The sequence below is a fragment of the Anabas testudineus genome, chromosome 4 (assembly GCF_900324465.2).
Source record: "Anabas testudineus chromosome 4, fAnaTes1.2, whole genome shotgun sequence".
Classification (NCBI taxonomy): domain Eukaryota; kingdom Metazoa; phylum Chordata; class Actinopteri; order Anabantiformes; family Anabantidae; genus Anabas; species Anabas testudineus.
The window spans coordinates 13,156,932-13,181,179 of record NC_046613.1 but is presented as its reverse complement, the minus strand read 5'-3'; the positions used below and the strand labels follow the sequence as shown (position 1 = coordinate 13,181,179).

At 39.3% G+C, this 24,248-nt stretch overlaps 1 protein-coding gene across 6 annotated transcripts in view; it reads right to left on the bottom strand.

The window, feature by feature from the left end:
- Positions 1 to 22,299, bottom strand: part of LOC113151717 (unconventional myosin-IXb) — a 49,560-nt gene extending 27,261 nt beyond the window's left edge. For all 6 annotated transcript variants that reach the window (XM_026344614.1, XM_026344622.1, XM_026344638.1 and 3 more), the window contains exons 1-4: positions 21,943 to 22,299; positions 5,881 to 6,103; positions 5,531 to 5,750; positions 4,595 to 5,104 (exon numbers count right to left, since the gene is read on the bottom strand). In XM_026344614.1, the coding sequence (XP_026200399.1) occupies positions 4,595 to 5,104; positions 5,531 to 5,750; positions 5,881 to 6,038 (888 nt within the window). In that variant the 5' untranslated portion in view covers positions 6,039 to 6,103; positions 21,943 to 22,299. The remainder of the gene's footprint in view (positions 1 to 4,594; positions 5,105 to 5,530; positions 5,751 to 5,880; positions 6,104 to 21,942) is intronic.
- Between the last annotated feature and the right edge of the window lie 1,949 nt (positions 22,300 to 24,248).

Genomic DNA, 24,248 nt, shown 5'->3' with positions numbered 1-24,248 from the left:
AAGGGGACAGGAAACTTAGAGGTTTGCCAGAATGGTAACAAACAGGTTAGACTTAGCCTACTATCTCACCGAATCTTCATTAATGTAACTTCCTCAAGGCGTATCTTGTTGCTAATTTATAATATAGTCACATCCTTTTGAGTTAGAAAAGTCTGTCACCTTTTTTATTTATCACAAGATTAATCAATAATCACATCTGACACCATAAGATGTTCATGTGATTGAGAAACAATCTAAGGTGTGTTAAGAAACACCCAGTCAAAATAGCTTTCCTTCACATTAGCAATAAGGGAGGTCCATTTCACCTCTACACAACCCTGAGTAACTAAACTAAGCTTTTATGCCAAACGTATTGGCAGGGTGCTACTCTTTGATGATGAAATGAATACATGCTGCACACGGATATTAAAACATAGCCTTTTCCAAACATGTTACATTAAATGTTTAAAATACACTGCAATCAAGAACAATCTGATTAGTATTTCCCTATTGGCACATAACCTCCATATCCTGCTTGTGATTGATTTGTTAGCGAGCTCTCTGCAACAGAGTAGGGCACTGCTGACATTAAGAATAAATAGGTTTCAAAGCCTGACAAAAGAAAACAGAGACACCCAAAGAACCACGTAATAGAGGATCAACCAGTTAGACCAGTTCACAAGAGAAATACTACTTACCAGGGAGTGTTTCTGCAGGTAAAAGCCCTATTTACTGCAGACCACATTGAAGACAATCTCTCCCACGGCAAGAAATTAAGAGAATTTATAGACTAGAATATAGAATAAAACAAAATGGTACAATGCACTGAAGTAGGACAGAGGTTTCCCCAAATAGTTTCAGGTTTGATCCATTCAACCTGCCAACAATATAGTACACAGAAGTAAAATGTAATTTTGCAAATGGTGATCTAATTTCCTCAAAATGTAACCTATAGCTATATACCTATAGTACCTGCAGACACATGACAGAGAATACACACATACCTAATTTGAATTTCACACTACTGTAACCTGACCAGCGTTCGGTATAACAGAAAGAATAAACTACAGCCCCTTTATCAGAGTATTAACTAACTTTTTTATGAACCTGTCAGAAAATAGAATTATGCACTTGAGTAGAAATTGCCAAGAAAATAACCACCATGGGTAGAGAAACAGCAGGGAACATAATTTCAGAAGAGTTCTTGCTTTTTCTGTAAAGCAGCTTATATTTCATTGTCATTGACCATGCTCTATTGTCTTTTCACAAAAACAAGTAGTGTAAAATAATTAATGCTTTAACCTTTGTGAGTAAAACACGAGTTAAGATAATAAAATGTAACAACATGATAACAACAGTAATAATTCTTAAAGGGAAAATGCACATTTTCACATGCCAGAATGATTGACAGTTATCCCAGATGGAAGCCGCTCCACTTCCTCTACTGACCAGGCCAGTAAAGTCTGAACCCGTCTCCCTGTCTGTCCCTTCAACCACAGCTCTGGACTGGGCTAACACACGCAAACAGCATTCTGGGAGTGAGCAAAAGAACAGTCGTGTGTCTGCCAAAGGGACCAGAACTTTGCTGATGGAGGGGAAAACTTCTCCATTGCCTCCCCCCTTCTTCCCTCCATCAGCTGCCTGGAACCAAAGTCTCTGACAGACTGACACACATCAAGGGACCAAACTGAACTTATATAGATGCATTTCAAAGCAGCTGCAAAAATCCAGTTCTGAGTCAGGGGGTGGACATTTGGACATTAGGGATGCAGCATGATGGATGAATTCAACATGCATCTAAGTTACTGTCTCTGCCCACTGTGTATTCCCGCCATGAATGCTCAAGCCAACAGCTTGTGGCCAATTCCCATGAAACTTAAGATTTGTTTTATTCTATTCCATAGCGTTGTGTGTTTCAATTCATTTCTTGCACAGATCAGGAATTGTTACTTTTGTTTTGTACTTGAATGAATCACATTCCAATTACTGCTTTTCTGACTAAAGGTCTATTTTTAGCCACATGACTGTGAAATAAAACAGAAAAAATGTGTTGAGGAGATTTACTTCCAGATCAGAACTGAGAGTAAGCTGAAACCACGTACTGAGAGTACTATTTTTTATTACTTTCTACTGTATTGAGGTGATTATGGAGCGATATATGGCTTTCTAGTGTAATATTTGCTCCTTCTCCAAACTTCATTTAATCTTTTTCAAATTAAACATATGATAGCATGAGGTCACACTTTCATATCACCCACTACACCTCACACACAAACACATGCACATACACAAAATGATGGATGATTCATCAGGGACAGAACTGCACAGCAATCTAAAGTGTACACAGTGCTGAAAAAAAATATCTGAGTTACACTTCCAGTGATGGAGGCCTGCGCTGTCAGACAATACTCGCCATGCGCTATTGCTTAAAAGAGGGTGGGAGTGATGTGGATGCTGAAAATGACTTCACAATAATAACCCTGCTTGAGGTCTGACCAGAGGTAAATTCTTCCATATGTGAAAGTGGAAAAGACCCCGTTTCTCATTACAGAGATCAAAATTAAACAGAACCCAGTCAACTCTGTTCTTTGCCACGTAGTTCAGGGATTCCATTTTAGCAAAAACAATACTGTGTAAACTTACCTTTCATGATGCAACCATTTTTAAACAATCGAAACGCTAACAGCTGTCTACTTGTCTGAATGTATTTGTATGTGTCTCTTTTGTCACCAAACACAGAGCTATAGTTTGCAGTGGATATTTGACTGTCTGCAGCATAAACTCCCTGTTGGCCACCAAGACTGACGCCTTCACTCACTGGTGACACACCATACAGCATCTGTTTCTAAATGCTTGCAAGCATACCAGGTTATTTATTCTTACTTATGTACGATGCATATACTGTAAAAAGTCTTCAGTCCTCTTGGAAGTTGTTTTTTTTACAGTATTGAGTAAATTTTGATTCTTTCAGGCCCAATTGGAAACAAATCACTACAAAGCAATATATATTTAGTAAACATATATAATATATATAAAAGAATAAATGACTGCGCAAGTATTCAGTCCCTTTAAGGTAACTGAATCATCACTGGTAGAGGCTAATTGATTAAAGAAGTCACACAACTAACATATTGAGACGCACAAACATTCACAATCATATTCACATCTATGGGCAATTTAGAGTTACAAATTACAAATTAACCCTAACATGCACGTCTTTGGACAGGGAGAGGTAGCCAGAATACTCGCAGAAAACCCACACAGGTGCAAGAAGAAGGCACAAACCCCACACTGGAAGGCACCCTGCCAACCCGTGTACTCAAACCCAGGTCCTTCTTGCTGTGAGACCACTACACCACGTGTCGCCCCACTGAAAGTTTAACTCAACACTGTGTACAATTTAGATCGCCCTGCAGTTCCGTCTCTGCTGAATTGTCAGTACTCAAACTTAATAACTGTGGATCATTATTTCAACAATCTGTCCTTATACATATATATATACACAATATAAAAAAAACACTGACTGACTTTTCATAATTTGTTGATAGATATTCCCCGACTGGTTCTCACTAATTTTCACAAAGTTTTATGTTTCAGTTTCACCGTTGGTTTGGTTTATTCTGTATTGTCAGCAGCTGCAGGGAACAAGTCGGTACAAGCATCTAATGTATCAGAAGAGTTTTTGGCGACTAACAGCTCCAAATAAAAGTCAAGTTTTTTTTTTTGGTAAAAAACAGAAACCAGAAAATTAGAAAATCAGTTAGTCAGAGACCATAAATAGCATTCACCATGTAAATATATATTCAGAATCATCGGTTTGTGCAACAGTAGAAACAGAGAGAAAACCAACAAATGGCCAACAGCATTTTTAAAGAAATGGGGTCACATGAAAGGGTTATTGGAGCAACTTCACATCCTCTTTTTCATTTCTTCTTTCTGAGTGAACCATAGTCTTCATGTTAAAGTCTTTAAGACTCAGCTTAGCCCACACACAAAACTGCAATGAAGTCACAGCCTGAAAATACATTTTCTCAGCACTACATGAGAACTGATACTTTCATATGCTGTTTTACCATTTATGTTTACAGTGCTAGAGATAATTCCTGTCCCATAAATAGTCTCAAAGTATAGCTCTGCATTTAGTTTTGTAACTGGATTTTTAATCCTCTGACTGTTTGTGTTTGCACGCCATAGCAACATAATAAGTCACTTTTGAGGAAGCACTGTCTTAGATGGCTATGACTTTATCACAATAGCAATGCATTTCACTCCTGACTGAAGCTGGTGCAGAAAATAAATTCAACATTATAATTATACCTGTAATATGAAATAATATGTATGTGACTGATAAGAAGCAGATAAAAAGCTACTGAGAAACAACCAGATTCACCTGTTTCACTGGCACAATGGATCATATTTCATCCTTTGATTTGGCTTTTATGCCACAGAGTTAATCCCATCTTCTCTATTGACAAGAATAAACCGGTTCTTCCAACAAGATCAGGTCTCTAAGGTTTGAGTTACAAACTCAAAATGAGACACGGTGGGTTGCACTAATTTACCATTTACCTACAAGAACTGACCAACCATACTGTCACAAATGTTAGCATCTTACCTCTAGGACTGGTCCGGCTCCCAGTATGGTTCTCTCCACCCCGCTGGCATAGCCTTTCTGGCTAAGTGCAGTCAAACAGTGGATCAGGAAATTGGTACTTTGGGTCTTTCCTGACCCACTTTCCCCAGAAATGACGATGCACTGGTTGACCCTTTTCCTGAGCATGGCATAGTAGGCCACATCTGCAATAGCAAAAATATGAGGCTCCAGTTTGCCCAGCTGGTGCTTCTCGTACATCTTGACGTACTTGGGGTTGTAGATGGGCAGGAACTTAAAGGGGTTGATGGCGATGAGGATGCTGCCTGCATAGGTGTATATCTTTTGCTTGTAAAAGCGTGTGCGCAGGTTGTTCAATATGCTGTCCTCACTGAGGACGGGGAGGTTGCAGAGGTCTGCAAAGTCATCCTGTGGAGGGGGAAGGAAGCCCCTGGCAGCTAGTCGCTGTACTTCCTGCTCCTTGGACACAGGTGGGAGGTGGACATAATGGATAGAGCCATCATGGTTCCTCTCCTGGATAAAGAAAAGGAACAAAACTGTAAAACCTTGTAGATGAAACTAACAGCATATTTCTGCAATTTTAACTCAAAACAAGTCAAAGTTGCTGAGGCCAGATCCAAATGGCACTGACCTCATAGATGTTTCTTTATATAATAATAATAATAATAATAATGAATACTTATAAATTATGCTAAATGGGCTGAAACGATATTTGGAAGCATTTTGCATGTGGCTAGTTCACCCACCGGCTGTAATATTCCCTACCATTAGTGTATGACTAGAAGTTGTTGACATCTTCTTTTTGTTTCTCACAGAAAATAGCAACAAAGAGGAAGAGAGAACATAAGGAAGCAGAATGCAATAGTCAGACGGTGGACTTTTTTTTTTCCCCACAACCAGAGTCTGACTGCAAAGTGACGTATGTGCTGTCAACTCTACCTGTAGTAAGAAGTAAAAGCCAAAGCTCCGAGGGTGTTTTTCCTGGGCTTTCCGCGGCCACAGCAGAAACCTCTGTACTGGCAGGTCTCCGCCCTCCAGTACCCACTCTTCCCCTCCACATTCCTTCACCTCTGCCAGCACATACTGACGACCAGGGTCCAGCCCCAGTGCTGAAGCAGCATCTGAGATCACAGAGGCTGCAGTTGCTTCCTTCTGTACCCTGATGAGTGAAGAATAATAATTACTACTTATGAAACAAAACAAAATTGTACGGCATTAACACATTTTCTTTTTTTTACTAAAGATCACTGCTAAAAATAATCTGCAGGGTAGCATTGTGACACACTCACCTAAGGTTGCAGCAGTTGGACGTCTGAGCAGCCAGCCGTGGGTAAATCTGGAGCAGGTATGAGCGGCCATCATGGTCGTTGGAGTTACCTGGCCCACCTCCCCCTCCTCCTCCACCCGTGTTTGTTGCTATGGTGGCAGGGCCATCTCTGACACTCATCCTGAGTCAGGGGGGGGGTGGCGTCAGCATGCCGCACCCACTGCTTCCCTCTCACCAAGAAGCACCTGAAAATGGTTGATTGATCAGTGACAGTTTGTTTACTTTTACAAACCCATAATGATAACAATTCTCATTTGCAAATTGAAACTAAACCAGTTAAAAGATCTGAGATAGAAGACTGTCAGACCAACAATTATCTATCCTATTCTATTCTAATTATTAGTCAGCATTTTTGTATTGCCAGTAAACACACGGTAAGAGTGTCCAGATAGTAAACTGTTTCCAATATAAAGAATTATAGCTCTCTAAAAGCCTAAACAATGTGTCACTGCAGCTTTGAGCAAGCATTTTCAAATGCAAACAACATAGCTGATTTTTGTCCAAACCTCATGGGAAGCCCATCGTCTGTATCTGACCCACTGAACATTTAGATTCAGTATATACTGTAATGCAACTGTGGTACAGAGGCGTGTCTCTTATCATCTTAGGAAACAGGCTTAAGCAAGCAAATGGAAAAGTCAATAACCAATGAAATCTAGAGAGCAATCTAGGGAGAAAACTGATAGTATCAGATGACAAATGTCAACAGTTCATGTTGTGTAACAAAAAGAAAGAATGAAATTTACATTAGAATTAATAATAAATTAATCATTGTAAGGATTCACTCATCACATGAAAGGATGTGGCACATAGGCCTACATCTCCCAGATACGATCATCTCATAGACAATCAACAGTTTCAAATACTACTTATATACCACAAGATTAGAATAAAAGTCGCTGCCATTTTAAGGTTACAAACTGCTGGTATACTGCTGATTATTTTAACATTTTTTTATGCACAAGGTGCCCATGCTTATGGCTCAACGACAATGTGATGGGAACAACGTCACATGGAAAGTATTTTGCAGAGCACCATTTGTATTATAAATAAATAAAGAGCAAAATCGCACTAAGAAATCTGAGGCAAGACAACTTCAGGTCAGGTCTTGTCTCACCCATAAAATGTTGAAAGTTATGTGTCAACATCTTATATTTCAGCTACATTAAATAAATAGAAATGCTAAATGTCAAAAGCAGCTCAAAGCTGGTAATATTGTTTATAATGTTCTCCAACAGTGTTGCACATGTGTAGATATATAAAATATACAACACACAAATGAATTTACATTCAAGATATTTTTATTAAATTATATATAAGTATTTTAATAATAATTGCTAGTTTGGTATTTTCCTGCCATCTAAAAGTACTTTTAGTTTAATTAAACTCTCCTTCCATTTCAACAAACTACAAAAAATATATGAGCATGCAGGGCTCATATGTTTTCAATAACTTTACTGCAGGTTGCAGCTGCAGTTGCTGCATAGAAATTAAGTCCTTCCGCTTGTCGATAGCAACCAAGAAACAAAAACAGACAACACTCAAGTTAAACCACAAATGGTGTAATGACAGCACATTATTCACTCTCACAGATAAATCATCTACAGTGGTGTATGACATAGAAGATGTTTACAACAACTCATCTCTCTATATACGGCCCTGTCTGGCAAAGTCCGCACAGAACAGGTCTTGCAACATCAGAGTCCTGAGAAGACAATTAACTGAGAACAAAGTAGAGGTTTGTTCAGTTCTTCCTACGGATATTGCTTATTTCCTCACCAATGTGAAATTGTTTTTAAAAAATACCAGGCCATTATATGAACTAAACTAGAAACAACTGAAGGACAAACCTCTAATGGGTAAATCACATGGCTGGTATCTCAAAACATGCAGAATTCTGACATGTAGCTGTAACACTATGATAATTAAGGGGCAAGAATGGACCATAAATACTCCAGTTAATTTTTCATAGCACATTTAGGTTCACAGTGTATCAGTAAAGTCAGAGAGCTGATGTGTTTTCTTTGTTGCTGTTAATATTTTCAGCCCTTCGCATGTTGTCCCCATTTATACTGAAATTTAATAGGTTATTATTAGCATTAAGAATATTATTCTCACGAGCTTTTATGAAAGAAAGTATCATACTTCTTCGCTGAATGCTGAGCCCCTACCGTTCCATGGCTACCTGCGGCCTGCACACAGAAGACGTTGATTTCATTCATGTCTGATTTTCTTTTTTACATAACAATGTACTACACAGTAGTGAGTGTGAGTACAAAACCATGTAGGCTAACACTACTCTGTAATTAGCACTCAAGTCACTGTACAATCATATGTCTTTGTTCAACTCCAAGTTCACTTCACCCCACACCCAAATTACTGAGTGTCACTGGCAGCGGTTACTTTGCGAGACTGACGTGATGAGAGCTTTACATGACTACCGTTAAACAGAAACTTGGCCAACACTAGTGACTAATTTAAAGTGGACTCTTTGAAGTAGTTATGAGGTACTCCAGACCTGAATCTGCATCCTTCTGGAGCACAGCCATAGGAATAGGATCCATGTCAATGCTTCCTGTATAAAAAAAATGGGAGTCACAGATAGCAGATGGGTAGCGTTTGGTCTAATAAAGGATCACATCATGAGGTCTTGCACCAGTACCACACTGTTTAAACTATAAGCCCCCCTTGGGGAAATAGGAACAAGGTTTAAATCACTGTATGGCAGGTAGAGTGCACTGCTGTGGTAACCCAATCCAGGGTCAAGTCCTGAAAGCACGGCAGACAACAGTATATCACTTCTATCACTGAAGCAGAGACGGTTTATTTTCTCAACCTGGAAAATAAGAAATTTTATAGTCTGAGATATGCCTAAAATAAGCATGCCTGGTGAAAAGATGGTCTCACAGACTTTTCCATGCATTATGAAATCAAGTTCTCCATTAAAAGGTTTGTTTTCACAAAACCCTTCCAGTGACTGATATAACCAATTGTTCTCATGTCCTCTGTGATGTTATCACAAGTAGACATTCTACAGCTTAGCTATTAAGCTCAGATAAAAGCGTAATTTTAATTATGTACAAAAATATCATGTTGTGTAATGGGGCCAAAGCTAATATTTTGTCTCTTCTGCTATTGTTTAACCATAGTAACTTTTGCTGGTTACAGAATACACATGACACATGATCTCAGCCCACCTTTCCTGTTTTCAGAAGGAATCCACCCCTCCAGTTTACAAACAAAAGATGGGGCTGATAGTAACTGGTTACATGTATGTATCTAATATGTTTGGAGGTGTCTTCAACCTACAGTAGATAACTTTTTTTGGAGAATATGTAAAAACACTACTGTGACTCAGATGCATTGAGCAGCTTTGCAGCAGGGCAGAAATATTCTTTCTACACATTTTTAGTGAGGCTCATCTTCCTAACAAGCCAAAGAAGAGTCTGATTATTTCAGCTAAACTGTTACGTTTTGTAGCATTTTCAGTTTTGCAATTTCATAAGACTAATAATTAAAAGACAGAGGGGTAGAGGAAGGGAGGGGTGGGTGGAGTGAAGTGGATTGTTTTTAAGTCTCATGCTAGCCTGATTCCCCAGAATAGCAGCTTACTTTAATTGCTTTAATAGCTCCCTTTTTATATGTGTTTGTTTGCACATAATAATACTAAGAAATAAAACTAATGTGTTGTTTAATAGACATGGAGGAAAGATGGGCTTATTTCAAAACTGCATTACAATGATATCTTAAGAAAACCAACTCATGTAGGTCACTGAAGGGAATTAGGGGAAAAATAGAGCAACTTGAGACTCATGAGCTTGTGCCTTTGCCAGTTTAGCTGACCACAGTCCCAAAAACATGCAAGCCTGTATAACGCAAAGGCATGCAAAACTGCGGAGACCACAAAAGACGGCATCATCATTATCCTCCATCATGGGCTCTGTCTGGTTTAAATCTAGCCCCTTTAACTCTCTCTTAACTAGTTTCAAAAGAGCAAATATAGCACGTAGACAGTATCTACGTGGAAAAGCAAATGCATTTCACCTCCATTTCTATGACTGTGCAGAGGAAAAAAAAGGGTAGTGACAGAAATGTAAGAAAAGAGAAATAGAAAAAGAGAGAGGAGGGAATATAAAGAGAGAACGGCAAACATCTATAAAGTGTGTCAAAGAAGAGAGAGAGGTCCCAGGAGACAATCAAAGGAGAAAGAGGCTTTGAGATAATACAGCTCCCTGTCGGCAGAGGAGATCCTCTGTGAGGATGCCCAGAATTCCACAGATAAGACCTGGGGTTGTCTGCTTTGCATAGGCTAAGCCTGGCACTGAAACTACTTAGTGGGGCTGATGGGAAGACACCAAGACACAGCATTATGGCTGAAAGTAGAGAGGGGCTCTTTAGCTGCTTACTGTGGGCAGCAGGAGGCATTTACAACTAACAAGCTAACAAGACGTACCGCTCATCCCTGTTAATTTCATCCCACCTAACCCCTCATTAGGCTCACAGTAAATTAATTCTACTGTACATTGTGGTCTGTATATACAGCAGGTAGTTTTTTACTCCTCACCATTTTTCAGATTGAGCTGGTTTTAGATTTTAAATGGACTACAGATCATGTTGGGTGGTACTGATTTTCAAGCACTCTTATAACTTCATTGTCATCATAGCAGAAATTGTAATAACTACTCACTCGCTTGTTGCACACAACTCCAAATCTGGCTTTCTCTCTCACCTTCAATGAAATATCCAAAAGCTCCACCCAGGGAAGCAGAAACAAGAGAAGAAGCAATGGTAACTTCACAGTGCCAATTAGTGAGGAGAGAAAAGAAATATTTTGCCTTTATATGGCCTGTTGTTGGAGTGCCTATTATCTCACTTAGATTAGAGATGTGTAAAAGCCTTGAGTGTTATGCTCTTAGTCAGCGATCCAAAAAGTAAATTTTCTTCCTAATGGATCTTCCAAGACTGGCACACACTCACAAATATCCATATACACTGTATAAACAAAGCAGTCAGTGCTGATACACCACTGGCTGACTTGTATGATGTGGCAGGAAGTGAATGACCCAGTGACACATGCTGGTTGAGCTGGAATATTCTCTCTCCATTCCACTCCTCCTGGTTCTCCCTGACTGCATGTCTCACACTCTGATGCACATATGTGTACAAAGAAGTGAAACAAAAGGAGATTATTATGTCAGGAGTGTGTGTGTGTGTGTGTGTACACCATAGACATGGTGACTCCCAGCATTCCAGTTCAACGTCACAGAAGGAAGCCTGATAAATCTCATGAGTCATGGCTAAGAGCAGCTCTCATCATGGGCATAACAGCAATATTATGCATGAAGAAGAATTAACATATAAATCAAATATGCAAACAACTGAGAATATTTTTAATAAGACAAATGTATCAAGTATAAACTGTCTCAACAGAGCCAAAGCTTGAAGCCTACCTCTATTCTAGCAAAGGATTACATGCATTACCAGGTCAAAGTCTAAGACAAATAACATACTGAGGAAAAGAGGATAAAATGAGTCAGTAAGGGCTTCGTAGTCCAAACAACAGTGAGTCCATTAGGTCTACCCAGACCGTTTGTGGAGGTATGTCCTCATCCCTGGTAGAGCTATTTTAATTTCAACAGTAGTTTTTACTGGAGAAACAGGAATTTCTACAAGCCAGCCCTGCACTGACAAAGCTGATGAGTAAATGCAAGGCTACACTCCCCAGTGATGAGTGTAAAGGAGACATTTCTGGACCTGACTCAAGAAGCAAGAACAACTTGCTAGAGACCTGTTATTGTGAAACTATAGCAAAGGACTTAGTGCTGGCTTGTTTAATAAAGGGAAGATAAAACTGTTTTCTAGCTTAGCAAGTTCCACGTTGTTTTACTTTTAAACGATGACTGTTTTATAATTGTGATATGTATAAAAATCTTGAGATCTGAATTAAAATAGCTTTCAGACTGTACTTGTGCCAGCAACATGTGCTTGTAATGACGAAGCAGTTGAAAGCCCTGTGGGAATGAGGAGGTTAACCGTTCAAACATCTGTGTTCAAGTTAAAAGTAATCATTCTGTTTTACAATGAATTTCAAACATTTCAAAATCTTCATGTCCACCTACACTCCCTCTAGGGTACAATCTGTGTGCCTGGCTGCAACGCTGTAGACCAAGCTCTTTTCCGTCCCCAGGGAAAGTGGAGCTGGGGCCACTGAAGTATCCATCACCGCTAAACCTCTCTGTGTGACCTAATGGAGATGAGAGGAGCTGGCTCATTGCCAAAGCTGGCTGTATTGTCCTCTGGGCACAATGAGAAGAAGCAGAAGGGAGGCAGAGACTCACTGTGTGTATGTCTATATTTGTGTACTATTGGAGTCTTCTGGCTTATGTGTGTGTGTGTGTGTCTGTTCTCTTGGGGATTCATAAACTTTTTCAGCTCTTGTGTGATATAGGGAGAGGTTGTTCTTTTTGCTTCTGAGTGGTGGTAAATCAGCCTCAGGGCTGACGCTGTAGGAAGTGCAGATGCACCCAAAATGGCTGTGAATGGATCAGAGCCCTCCCACTAGAGCCATGTGGCCTATTCAAAGATGCAGGCTTTTGTTTCAAAGGGACCAAAACCTCAATCAGGGAATTAACTCATCCAGCAGACACCAAGTGGGCTCAGTAAGACAAACACAGACATAGAGAGAACTGTGGAGAGAGGGTGAAGGTAAAAGAAGAAGAAAAAAAAAGCACTAAAGGCTAATCTCCTCCCCCATCTTTAAGTCAGCTCCTAGCCTGGTCAGCAACAAACAATAAAACCAGAGCTGAGCAGCATCTGCTGCCTCTGTCTGAATAAAGAAGAGAAGAGCTACAGGGATCCTGTCTTAGACCCGTTACTAGTATTAATTCAATAATGTTGTCAAGTTCATGGTGAAAATTCTTCTGCCACAAATAAGCAAGCAGGCGCAGAACATAAAAGAGCAGAGAAAACTAGACCAAACTGGAGAGTACCATTTGATATTTCCACAATAGCACTGACTGTTTAGCTTTGCAAACCATAACTAAACTCCAGCTAGCCAGCTTTCTGTCACAGCAAATTTCAATAAATGTGATGGGCAATGCTAATCAATTACAACATGGTCATCTGAGTGCACAGCATTGATCTGCCACTCCCAATATCATGTGTCTGAGTCATGTATTGACAAACCGAAGCGGGCTGCTTTTTTATTTGACATCCCTCGAAGCTGGATGTGACCCAGAGTCTCACAGATCGTTCAAAGTCAAGTGAAAGTGGTGAACATCAAGAGCTCAGGCTGACCACAAACACACTGCACAACCTAATTTAAAGTAGCTTGAAATCATGGTTGTACCGCTGCTCCAAGAGCTACACGTGTCAGCCCATTCAATCCAACATTAGTTTCAACCACAGCTTTATGAACTCCTACTTTATGTACATTTCACAGCAGGTCAGCAATCCAAGCGCCCCAGGTACAGCCTTACACTCCCCCATGACTCCTTGCCTGCCTGCCTCCACTGTTCCACTGTGTTTTAACTGCTTCCTTAAGTGTACCTCATACCCTCATGTTATATCACTGTCCTTCACAACAACAAAAAAGAAAAGAAAAACACACTACCCTCCAATGCCTCCTGCATTGACCCCCCACTGGTTACCCCCTTCTGCTCCCCAGTATCAAACATTTGGCACTGCTGCTCTAACTCAGTCCAGATGCCAAGCCACACTGGAGAGTGGAGGAGAAGCTCAGTCTTGAAGGAACTCTGCTTACCATAAAACCCATGGACTCGTGTTTTTGATTTCCATATTTTGCCCCTTTACTATCCCCTCACCCAGTCAGTCCCAGTAAGCAGAGTAGAAAGGCCACCAAAAAACTGATTTGAATACACCACAAGTGACTGAATGCTTTCTATTTCAACAAACCTCTGCAAACCTGTAGCAGAGAGCTGAAACACAGCAAAGTGAAGCTCATATACAAATGCATACTCAAATTCTCCCTAAACTGTATCCCAACCTCTGCCTTGCACAGACTCAAGTACCGAGGTTCTTTCATCCAGAAGTTAATACAAGGATAAAACAACTCACAGAAACCAAGATAGGAAAGAGAAAGGTATGTTTTCAATTAGTGTGATGAGCTGAAACCTCTGATTCAAAGCAGCAGCATCCACATGAAATACACCAGACCAGTGAGGCCACAGCATGTCGGATTTAATGTAACCCAGAAATTTCTCCTCCGTCTGATTGGCTGTTTTGGAATTCAACGCTGATTGGCGGTGACGCGGGGGGATGTGTCCAGACAGTTTTCTGGACAAGTTATGTTGAAGTAATCAACCAGTTAAGAGCAGTGCTTGATAAATACATTCAAGTGAAACATTTAGGACACTTGCCTTCTTGGATATTATACAAATGTAGGGGTTTGCACACAATTTTGCTACAGAGTTAAAGCTTCTAACTTTCCAAAAAACTAAATGTGTTTTTTTTTTTTTTTATAAGATTTGAGATGGACTACTTTGTACAACAAAGATTTAAGAGATTTAACTGAGGTGTGGTCAAGAGCAGTGACTTTTACAAGAAGGCTGTTTCATGTAAAAGCATTTTTTTATCTAATCTTGTAACAGTGTTTCTGAGTTATTTGATTAGGTAAATGGGAAGCCACTGCTAAATCCCTCACATTTTACTTTGCTTGTGGAAAGAATAATTTATGCTCATGTTTGAATTTTCTTTGGATCAATGGCTACTGTACTGGTACTGGGTTGAACTGAACTGATCGTGTTATGTGACTCTCTGAAGATATGCGCTCCTCTTAAAATAAAGAGGATCATTCTGAATAAATGCAAATATTTGCACAATGTGCTTCAGTTGCATTTGACATTAGATCAAGCTACTCAGCATGGTCTCCAGTTACGGAAACACTTCCTTCCCATTCAGCCTGATAAACTACATGCACAAACAACAAAAAATACAGTATACCGTCTGGAGATGTGGGGCAGCTGCAGGCAGAAATCCGGAAGAAGAGAAAAGGAAGTGAAGGAAAAGAGGCAGACAGAGGGGATTATTGTACACGCTAACTCATGTGGGTTACCATGCTCTAAAAACACTTCCCAAACACATGACTCCATTGTAGCACCAGAATAGTCCCTGCACAGCATCAAGTTCATTTCTAAAAACCCCTTACCAATGCCACTAGTGACACACATCACACATATACACCGACGCACACTTGTTCCTTAAGGGCAAAAAAAAAAAAAAAACACGTAAAACAAAACAGTTGGGTACAACCCCAAAGATAAAGACATCAACACAGGTTACTGACTAACACATGGGTGGCTCAAAGCAATGTCAGCACCGTGAGAAACATCTTAATGATAATAACATTACTCATAGAACATTTATTGACCTCAGCTTAAAATTAAATGTTGGACAAAAAAAACTGCACAATGTCTAAGTACACAGTAACAAAAGAAAAAGTATCTTTTAACATGTATATTATACTGTAGGTAGGGCAGATACAGTACAGATAATCCATCTAAATAATCTTCCCTGCAGTGTGTTCTGATGATGTCTGGGTGGCCTGGCCGGCATTCACACACCAACATTTGAATGATAAGCATCTTATAAGGGATAATGTTCCACCATTTAGACCTAGGACGACCACTAGGAAGACCACTTTGTTGTGGCCTTCCTAGTGGTGTAGACCGCATGAGAAAAGAACCAAACCTATACTGTGAAATGAGAAATAAACACTATTAAAAAGCAAATGTAAAGAAAAAAAGAAAAAGAAAGAAAATCTATTTTCCAAATGGCACAACTTTTTCTTTTATTTTATACAGATCAAATCATGTCTCTTAACACTCCCTCCCACCTGAGCCAGACATCCTGAGTGATTTCTCTCGAATGAAATGTAACTTACATATGGAGTCATTCATCAGTGACCAGAGTCAGACTGCGTGGTAAAAATAGAGCAAAAACAAACAGAAATGAGCAGAGCTCAGCCAACAGAGAGCACAAAGCCAAGGTCTACTGTTTCTGCTCCATGTTTCTCCTTCTACCACCAGCTAGTCTCTTTCTTTCCATCTCTTTCTCAGTATGTGCCTCCCTTGTCTATACTCTTTTATGCTTTGATTTTTCAGTTTCACTTCCCTTGCCACTCTCTGCAGCCCTTCAGGAATCTGGTGGTGAGATCAAACTAAAGTCAGCACACTAGGACAGTCCTAATGCTGAACAAAGAGTGCCCAAAACACAAGCTTTGTATTACTTTGTGATATCCTTGGACTGAAAATGTATGTCAAAGGCCAACATCCCAATAACAGCATTTTGTTTCGCAAAAAAAGGAAGACTGGTCACAGAGTTATCCAGGGCAGCTCGTTATGACATCGAATGTAGCATTAATTGCTATGTTTCTATGAACACAACTAATCTAATCCAACGTAAACCAACGAAATAACGATTAAAGTATACTAAACACAATACTCTGTTCAATGAATGTGATATATTATAACTTGACTCACAGATTTGAAGCACCTTTTAGACAAACTAACTTAAGACATACACCAAAACTAATTACAGATACAAACCTCATGTGCTTCATATGGTAGTATCTGAACTTAATATTCACTAGTCCGAAACCATGCCATCCAGTGTTCTCTGTTACACATTGGCTTGCCTCTGTACTGGCAAATGTAATGGGAAAGGTTTGTCACCTCTACCGCCCTTGTCTGGCTGCAATTACTCATTTTTTTCTTACATCATTTCAAAAGGAGTGAGTAAGAAATGAAGCTATTTCCTTAGATTTTTATATAACCATTTACCCAAAATGTAAACAAGTCCAACGAATGTGTGCCACTGTACCTACGCCTTTAAAGCCTGCAGGACTTTAAAGATCCTTCAGCTTGACTCTTAAATCTCTTTCCTCCTCTGTATATGTCTACACAGTATATTGAGAGGTGTAAGTGTAGTCTATTTTAATAAGTAAACATACTAAAAGCTGCCTGTACTACCCATATCAATTCAGCAGTTCACAGTCAGTTAAACATGGCAACGGTGGGACTTGATGGTTTGGCTACAGTAAAGCAGGTAAGATGAGACAGGTGAGGGTTGTGAGGGTTTGTTTGGGTGTAAGAAATACACCACAAATCTTTTATGACTAATTTCTGTTGTTTCATACAACTGTAGAAAGAACTGATGGGAAAGCATTTGGGCAAAAACAATGACAGATACTTATCAGTTTATCTGTCTGGTTCCCTACCCCCAAACCCAGCTTCTAAAATAGCTGGGCAGTTGTTGGTATCTCTCACTTTACAATCCATACATTTAAATGTGATGAAAGCCAAGTAAAAATCATGCTAAGGGTTACCAAACAAAACAATGGCTGACAATAAAGAAATGCGGCTTTTAACCCAGATACCCATGATTAAATGTTGGTGGTCAAACTGCCTGAAATTGATTAAAACATCATTTTATGATGCTGACATACCTGTTTTCATTTCAATGTGGAAAATCTTTCAGTTAAAACTTCAGCTTGGCTTATTCATGCGCCTGTAATCATAATTTAAATATGCAGATTTGTATAATAATCACAATCAAGCTTTGATTCCAAATCTTGACATGATGTGTTTGTATGATGCAACGAACACATCGGCTGAGTGAAAACTAAGGCAAAACAAACAAATGCACTCTAAGTAGGCCATTCCTACTAAGTTTTTTCCTCACTTATACCCTATCATTATAGCTGGGTCTATTTATAAAGCCCATAAATCTAGCTTGCCAAGTTACCAAGGAGTTTGTGGAATTGATGACTTTAAAACCCCAGCTCTCTCTCTCCTTGCCTCTCCTTCTCTACTCATACAGACTGCTGTGCTCACGCAGTAACTTTCCTTTGCTTGCGTTCACCATCTGGTCCAGTCTCTCTTAATACAGTTCATGCAAATCCACACTGCAGAACTCAGTTAGGCGCTTTTTGCTATGAAGCACTAGGCCTATTTTTCTCCCTTTCACCACAGTAAGACGGACCGTAGAGAATATCTGTCACTTAGAGTGTTGACAATCCCGATATTACACACACATGCAGTTATTATACCTTTGTAATCTTCTTTCCAGTCATCCCTCATTTTGCCTTCAGGCAGCTACCTATATTGCTTTATGAATGTAAAGGTAAACTTGATAGGAATCATCCCACCAGCCCATTTAAATCAGCCATAAACTTTAATAATCCACAATCTGAATTATACTGTACTGTAATCTAGATCGAGCCAAAGGAGCAAGTACCTTGTCCAATAAGCACAGCTATATATTAGGCTATATCATTTTAATAGTTTGTTAACATAGTGCAGATCCAAAAGTTGCCATGTGAAGTTTGCAAAATAAGAGTAAGACACAATCTCTTAAATAATCTGAGATGTGCACATTTTTAAGACTGATAAGATAGAGGATCCTCAGCTTGCCAACGCCTACAGTTATCACATTTTAGTCATTATGTAATTTGTGTGTATTCAGCAATGCATTCTTTCTCCTTTAAACAACAAATTGACAAAATAATACTGATCTGTTGAATTCAGTTTGCCACTGAAAGAAAACCTAAACATAATTTGTCTACTGGTTAAAATTGGGTTTGCGTCAACATAGTTAGGCTAGCGGTCTATCTGACCTACTGAGTCTGTTCTGCAGGGCCATGGGACTGCAGGTGTCTGCGTCATTCCACAGGTAGCTTACATCACCTCGCTCACATGCTGCAGAATAAGTCATAAGGAGGCATTGTGCTGCAGCTGCACACCATAGCTTGGCCTTTTCTTCTGTCCTTGTTCTGTCAGAGGCCTAAATTAGTCACATTCTGAAGCAAAACATAAAATGAGGAACACTTTAGCCTAAAGCAGTTTGATGGTGGACTCACAGGAACGTGCTACAGCTTTTCTTTGAACTAAGCAAACAGACAAAATAATGCACCTATTTTTTGAAACATGATAATGCAAAACAAAAACCTGCAGAAGATGAAGATTTTACACATATTAGGAAAACAGTGGGGTTGAAGGCTGACTAAATTAGCATTTTTCACAGCTGTCAGTTTGACCTTATTTCCCTCCTTTATCAAAATTCATCAGCAGTTGTGAGAAACTAAACTGAGTTTGCGAGCAAGTGTAGAAACCCACAACACATCTGAAACTGAAAACTCAAAACACACATGTTGACTGAACCACTGCAACCTCTGCAAATTGGCTTATGCTATCCACAATGCAAAAACAGCGCCCACACCCGTTAAGTCATTAGTTAAAAATAAAGTTCTTATATGTGGATCACAAGACATCTACAACCACAACATTTGTCATGACATCAAGGTAAAGCCAAGCCAACCACTCTCCTCTGTGTACTTTCATGATGTTGCCTTTAAAACATCTTTACATTTTCATAAACTACAGTATCTTGCTGGCTGTAGTTGTGTTACAGCACAAAGCAGCTTGCTCTGAAACTGTCGTAATAGGAAACAACAGCAGTTCCTCTAATGTGGTTCAGGTCAATGATCCAAAACAGAAACAAACTTAAATTTATTACAAACACTGGCATATTACAGTGAGCAGGACACGGTTTTTACAGATAACACCAATCACTCTGTGGAAATGTGAAGCACACAAAGCTTAAACGAGATAACAGTAACACACACTATCTGTGAGGAAATTAATATTTAATAACACACTAGGTAAGATTTATGGGTTGAAAATAAAAAATGAAGCTGAATATGAGGATCTGGTGTGGTAAAGCCTCAAATCTCTCCTCTGAGAACATTTGGCACAGCTATGATTGAGGCAATTATCTTCCATACCCAGTTTCACACAATTACATCCACTAGGATATGCAGACCAATTACAACTGGAGATTGAGCTGGAGATGTAATTGGTCTTCCTTCCCCCTCCCCCTTCTTGTTCTCAACCACTGTCAGCTCTGCAGCAGGGCTTGCAGAGTACCAACCCATTAGAAGGAGGCCATATGGCCCTTTCCTTTCAAAGACAGCTGAGACCCATTCTGTGTACTGTCTGAGCTTTTAAAAGCATTTTCAGGGAAAATAAAATGGGGTTCGTTGCAACATAATTTCAGGGGGTTTCTGTTTGCAATCATAAGAACATACTAGGAGAGATCAGTTTAGTGAGGGGAAAAAAAAAAACAATTTGCTTAACATTACAGCTCCAGTTCGGATGCCATTTTATAGTGCATTATAAAATATAAGAATTGCAAAAGAGTGTGTGTAATTTAAATTTTGAGACAGAAAGCATTTTAATAAATCGAGGTTTGACTCTCAAGCTTCTGCCAAGTGATTAGGATGTTAATTAGATTCTGAATATGACAGATGGTGATCTAGATTGTTCTGAATATGCTGTGGCTTGATCGACAGCATGCTGGTAGGACATATACAGCCAAGCTTACAGGAGCTTGATGTTGACATTGAAATCGCCTAAGTTCAAAACACCTATTACTACATGTTGTGGCATACAACTTCAACATGTGTCCATTATAAAAAAAGCTAGCAAACACATAATTTGCTCATAAATCTACAATGAAACTACAAGTTGATGCACCACCTTTGCATGTTATGCAGGAACTACTGATAACAACAGACTGTACCACTGTGTACAGCCCTAAACCACCCAGTAGACGATTTTTTTTTATTTTCCACTCTTTCGTCTGACAGCTTATTTCAATCAATTCCTGAAGCCCTGGATCACAACACGTGGCTGTTAGAGCCATGGAGCTTCCAATGTGACACGACTGCAAATGCATTATACTACGCACTGGAAGAACACAACTGCATTTACACCAGAGTCAATTAGAGGAATGGAAACTTCCAAGTGAACTCAATATGCTCGTAAGCTAAAGGTTCCAATATATGATGATTTTTTTCCATCACCTGATGTTAGCAGAGTAGCGAGACCTTAGTCCTGCATGTGTGGAAGCTCTTTGTTAATAAATGGCCAATGAGCTACTATATGGAGGATGCAAGTGTGATTATTTTACAGGTGATTTCTAATACATTTGTGAATATTCTTATAAATACAAATTAAACCATATGCCTGCATCCTATGTCCTGACCTCTGAACTGATGAGGTGACAGTACTTTCACATTATTAGAGACGTTTACCAAGGGTGGGTGGGTGGGTTAACGCTACAGTACAATGCCAGGAAAAGTAGGTAGGGGCAGTTGCTGCTGATATTACTAAGCTAGACATTCAAACAAATTCAGAAAGATGTCACTTACTTGCAAAACAGTTGTCAAGTGAAGTGTAGGGGGGGGAAAACTGTCTTTAAACAATTTTATGATATCATAATGAGAGTTACACACAACACATATCACAATAACAATTAGTAGTGCTTCATTGTCTGAGTGCAGCCATGATTGTAGTAGTAAAATGCAGCAATATTTTACTACTACAATCATGGCTACACTCAGCCATAAATTGAAGGGCACATAATAACAGTTATAATACACTGCTCATTTGGATGAGCAGTAAGTTATCCCTCTCTGGATAATTCTGGATGGATTTATGATGAGGATTCAAGAGTCTGCTGCACCAAACCAAACACTGTGAAGCTATTTTGGGCGTCCAAGGGACTCTTAAGTGAGCCTTGTTGACTCCAACACAACAAAAAAACCCATAGATACATGTAGGTTAGTCACATTATGCACCAGGCCTGAGGACAGTGCACTGCAACAAGTCAACTCATTCACACAGTGGGTTGTGTCACTCACCGCACAGGCGACATACTGTTATCAGCTATTATCATTAACTACAGTCAGCCAGGAAGACTGGGGAAGTTACCTAACACCTCCATTTGGTCTCAAAATGGGACATTAACTTCCAGCTAGGGGAGTTTTAACATTAAACGCAGATACATTGAGTAGCCAACTTCCTATAATAACCCTATGAATAAACTGAACACTGAAACACATATCAACAATAATCTAAAATGTTTCAACATGGTTATTATTGTAGAAAACAGCTCGTACGAAGCCACAGCTCAAACAAACAGTAAGGTTGGTTATTAAACGTACCTTTCCCGGCTGGTTTTCTCATTGTCTTGGTTTAATCCTTTACTTCATTCCCCGAGATTGAAACAACTGCTAAACAAAAAGGCGAAGACAGGAGCTGTAAGTTAGCAAGCTAACACCGCTGGAGTCCCTCACAGACAAAGCTCAGAGTTAGGTTTGAAAGCCAGGCGGAAAAAAAATAAAACGACTAAGCCGACAAAAAGCCGACTCCTCCTCAAACACGTCTGTTAAACACAGTAAAGTGGTCTCTGACTTCAACTGTGCTCGGAGCTCACTCCTTCCTCACAAACGGTTTGATTTGAGACCGGCTAACAAGCTAGCCAGCCGCTACTTCCTTTCTCTTTGCTCCAAATAACTGCAGCAGACTGAGCGGCGAAAAAAAAAAAAAAGTTGAGGAAAAGGCACAAGATTGAATACAATGAAGGCACCCTGTTGCTCTGGGGCAATTGTTGAAGAATAGCCCCATCTGCAGGATTACGGTGTCGGTGGAGGCACAGGGGACAGCAGCGCCAGCAGGGGGCCTTTCCTCCTACGGAGCATGCGCGGTGGACAGGAAGCGCAACACATTCAGAGGGACGTTTTGTCAAAAACAAGCAGAAAGTAAAATATATTTCTTTTTCGATCAAGAGAAATGAAATCAAATGAAATTATGTGAAACTGCTACTATCTCTGCACCTGTTCGATCACTGAGAATAGCATTTCTACACAGCTCTGTTTCCCCTGTACACACTACAATGCCAAGTCATCATTTCTGGTTTTAAATAGTGCAAAGGGAGTTTTGGAAGAGCTCCAAAAACAACAGAAAAAAACAACAAAACAACACAATTTTATTCTGTAGAGCAACTACATGCATTCACAGGTTATATATAAATATGCATTTATGTACCTGCATGATTGTAGATTGGATTATAAATCAATGGAGAACCTTTAGCAGAAAGAGAACTGATGACATGTAATTCTGAAATGAATCTTAATAAATAATAATGAATAATGCAACATAACTATTAATTGTTTAATAGGCTGTGGTGTTTTCATATGTTTTGTCACACCTGTCACAGTCATACAGGTTGTTTTTCATCTTTTACAGTGAACAAACATTCATTATGATTTTCATAATGTGAGTGTGGGAATCACACACTCGCCTAATCTATTGTTTTAGAATATAATAGGTTTGGCTCAGTGTATTCATACCTACCTAAACCACCTACTTATTGTTTAGAGACATGCATTTTTACTGTTAAAATAGGAAAAAAAAACAACTGATTGCCTTAAAAACGTTAAGTAACAAGAATTAGTAATTGTATTTTATACGAACAAAAGCTTATTTTGTGTAGTACACTAATAGCTGCGTTAGACAAACTTACACTTACACTTGATGTAGTACAGACTACTCAGAATTACTATTTCAGACAACTAAGTCATTTCAATAAAGGTGATTTTTCCTACAGAATATATCTAGTCATATTTTTATTATCAAATTTTGCTGTTGTTATCAACATTACTCCACCAATACTCTAACACTGTCCTAATAGTGACATCACTGAAAAGAAGATTGTGGTGACGACTATATCAACAGTTCTAAGTTATTAGGTTCCTATTAGAGAGATCAAATTTCAGAGAACCAACAACAGCTTTCTGACATGTCCTATCCTGTTCACACATAACGCCTTCTCCCACTCACATTAATGCACAACCCATGTTCTGCTACTGTATAGATACTATTAAAACTGTCAATAAAAACCAGTAATTGGTGCATATGCAAAGGTCTGGGTACTACTTAGTTACTATGTCAGCAGGTTTTCTTGTGCATAATCCCCACTTTGAATACATGACTGCTTGCAAACAGACAGCCAACAAGGGCCAGTCTTTAATTACCCACTCAGTCATGTTTAGGCCGACATGCATTCACAACATGTTTAAAATCTATGCACAGAGGTTCAGTGATGGTCAGGGACTGCAAGGGAGGGACTCCAAAAGCTTGAGCTTGCGTTTCTTAAAGTAGGTCATGGTGAATTTTGAGGCATGCTTTGGTTCATTGTCTTGCTCTCTAGCTTCTTTTCATTTTCATTTTCTTGACTGACTACATGACATTTGCAATAAGAATGTGCTGTAGTGGGATCTATTCTTATCTTTATCTGTGTAATGTTGGCTTGCTACACAATGCTCAGTATCCTATAAAAACAATTACACTTGACTAAACACTTAACTCTAGTGACAACATGTGCACATGTCACAATTACTGCTTTTAAGTCAATTAATACCAAAAGTTTATTAACATTTGAAAAAAAGGCTCATTTGTCTAATTTCAT